This window comes from Salvelinus namaycush, chromosome 14, assembly GCF_016432855.1.
Source record: "Salvelinus namaycush isolate Seneca chromosome 14, SaNama_1.0, whole genome shotgun sequence".
Taxonomy (NCBI): Eukaryota; Metazoa; Chordata; class Actinopteri; order Salmoniformes; family Salmonidae; genus Salvelinus; species Salvelinus namaycush.
Window position 1 is genome coordinate 870,726 of NC_052320.1, and position 2,138 is coordinate 872,863.

At 51.0% G+C, this 2,138-nt stretch overlaps 1 protein-coding gene across 1 annotated transcript; it reads left to right on the forward strand.

Moving 5' to 3' along the window:
* The first annotated feature begins 957 nt into the window (after positions 1 to 957).
* On the forward strand, positions 958 to 1,937 carry LOC120059537. Its single transcript, XM_039008669.1, has 2 exons — positions 958 to 982; positions 1,357 to 1,937. The coding sequence occupies exons 1-2, from the start codon at positions 958 to 960 to the stop codon at positions 1,935 to 1,937; spliced, it is 606 nt and encodes a 201-aa protein (XP_038864597.1).
* The last annotated feature ends 201 nt before the right edge of the window (positions 1,938 to 2,138 follow it).

Sequence of the window (2,138 nt, forward strand, 5' to 3'; positions counted from 1 at the left end):
CATAAACCTTGAATACACTGCAAGTTTGCATTTTCATTTCTCAGCAACAAAAGAATGATCAAATTAAGATCCTACATCCGTAATGCTATCACCTCTAAAAGGGTTGCAAAATTACTGTAACTTTTCCAGGATTCCCAGTTGGAAGAATGAAGGAAATAGGCAAGAAATCTAAACTCTTCCAACCAAGATTTCTGGAAATTCTGTTAATGGAAATTTGCCATGCTAAACGGTCCTAACACGCTAATCACTAAAATAATCACAGTGTCTTGTTTAATGTTCCAAGGTTGTGCTTTCGCATGCATCTTTTTATCGGCTGAGGAGGAAGAGGAGGAGGAAGATGATGAGGAGGAGGAATGGGGGAGGAGGATGAGAAAGAGAAGGGGGTGAGAGTTAGGAGTTAGGAGTCGGGGTGAGGTGGAGGTGAGAAGGAAGAGGGAATTTGGGGAAGCAGAGGGAAGAAGAGGGAATTTGGGGAAGCAGAGGGAAGAAGAGGGAGTGTGGGGAAGCAGAGGGGAGAAGAGGGAGTGTGGGGAAGCAGAGGGAAGGAGAAGAGGAGTGTGGGGAAGCAGAGGGAAGGAGAAGAGGAGTGTGGGGAAGCAGAGGGAAGAAGAGGGAGTGTGGGGAAGCAGAGGGAAGGAGAAGAGGAGTGTGGGGAAGCAGAGAGAAGAAGAGTGAGTGTGAGGAAGCAGAGGAAAGGAGAGGAAAGGAGAGGAAGAGTGTGGGGAAGCATAGGGAGGGAGAGTAGGAGTGTGGGGAATCAGAGGGAGGGAGAGGAGGAGTGTGGGGAAGCAGAGGGAAGGAGAAGAGGAGTGTGGGGAAGCAGAGAAAAGAAGAGTGAGTGTGGGGAAGCAGAGGAAAGGAGAGGAGGAGAGGAGGAGTGTGGGGAAGCAGAGGGAAGGAGAAGGAGTGTGGGGAAGCAGAGGGAAGGAGAGGAGGATAAGGAAGGAGGCTGAGGAGATGAGGAGGAAGGAGGATGAGAAGGGTGAGGAGCGGGAATGAGGGGGTAATGAGAGTTAGGAGCGGGAGAGGGGGTTGGAGGGTAAGGGGAGTGAGAGTTAGGGAGGGAGGGGTTGACTGATTCCCAATGCTAACTGACAAGCTGTGGGTGTGGAGGACTGGAGCTCTGGCATCGTGACTGAAACGCTAATCAGACCAGCCAGCCGTTGTGTGTGTCTCAGGCCTGTCTGATGGGGTTCATTTAGAGCTGTTGAATGCAGAGTTGCAGCCCTGCTAGTGAGGTGTGCTCTCTGCTCCCTCACATCCCTGGCAAGGCAAAGGTAGCAAGGTTTTCATTTAATGTATGGTTTGATGCATAGCCTGGTAACTCTTCAGTTTAATGTATGGTTTGATGCTTAGCCACTAACATCAAGGCGGTGACCCGTTCCTGTAGGTTCATGCTCTACAACATTCGCAGAGTACGACCCTGCCTCACACAGGAAGCGGCGCAGGTCCTAATCCAGGCACTTGTCATCTCCCGTCTGGACTACTGCAACTCGCTGTTGGCTGGGCTCCCTGCCTGTGCCATTAAACCCCTACAACTCATCCAGAACGCCGCAGCCCGTCTGGTGTTCAACCTTCCCAAGTTCTCTCACGTCACCCCGCTCCTCCGCTCTCTCCACTGGCTTCCAGTTGAAGCTCGCATCCGCTACAAGACCATGGTGCTTGCCTACGGAGCTGTGAGGGGAACGGCACCTCCGTACCTTCAGGCTCTGATCAGGCCCTACACCCAAACAAGGGCACTGCGTTCATCCACCTCTGGCCTGCTCGCCTCCCTACCTCTGAGGAAGTACAGCTCCCGCTCAGCCCAGTCAAAACTGTTCGCTGCTCTGGCACCCCAATGGTGGAACAAACTCCCCCACGACGCCAGGTCAGCGGAGTCAATCACCACCTTCCGGAAACAACTGAAACACCACCTCTTTAAGGAATACCTAGGATAGGATAAAGTAATCCTTCTAACCCCCCCCTCCCCCTTAAAAGAGTTAGATGCACTATTGTAAAGTGGTTGTTCCACTGGATATCATAAGGTGAATGCACCAACTTGTAAGTCGCTCTGGATAAGAGCGTCTGCTAAATGACTTAAATGTAAAATGTAATGTAAAATGTAACGCTTTAAAAAAAAAGATTTGTCACATGCGCTG

Excerpts from the sequence above, each read along its gene's own strand:
- LOC120059537 (XM_039008669.1), top strand. The coding sequence starts at position 958 with ATGAGGAGGAAGGAGGATGAGAAGG. Across the intron at positions 983-1,356 it reads GAGGAAGGAGGATGAGAAGG|CCACTAACATCAAGGCGGTG; the intron begins GTGAGGAGCGGG and ends TTTGATGCTTAG.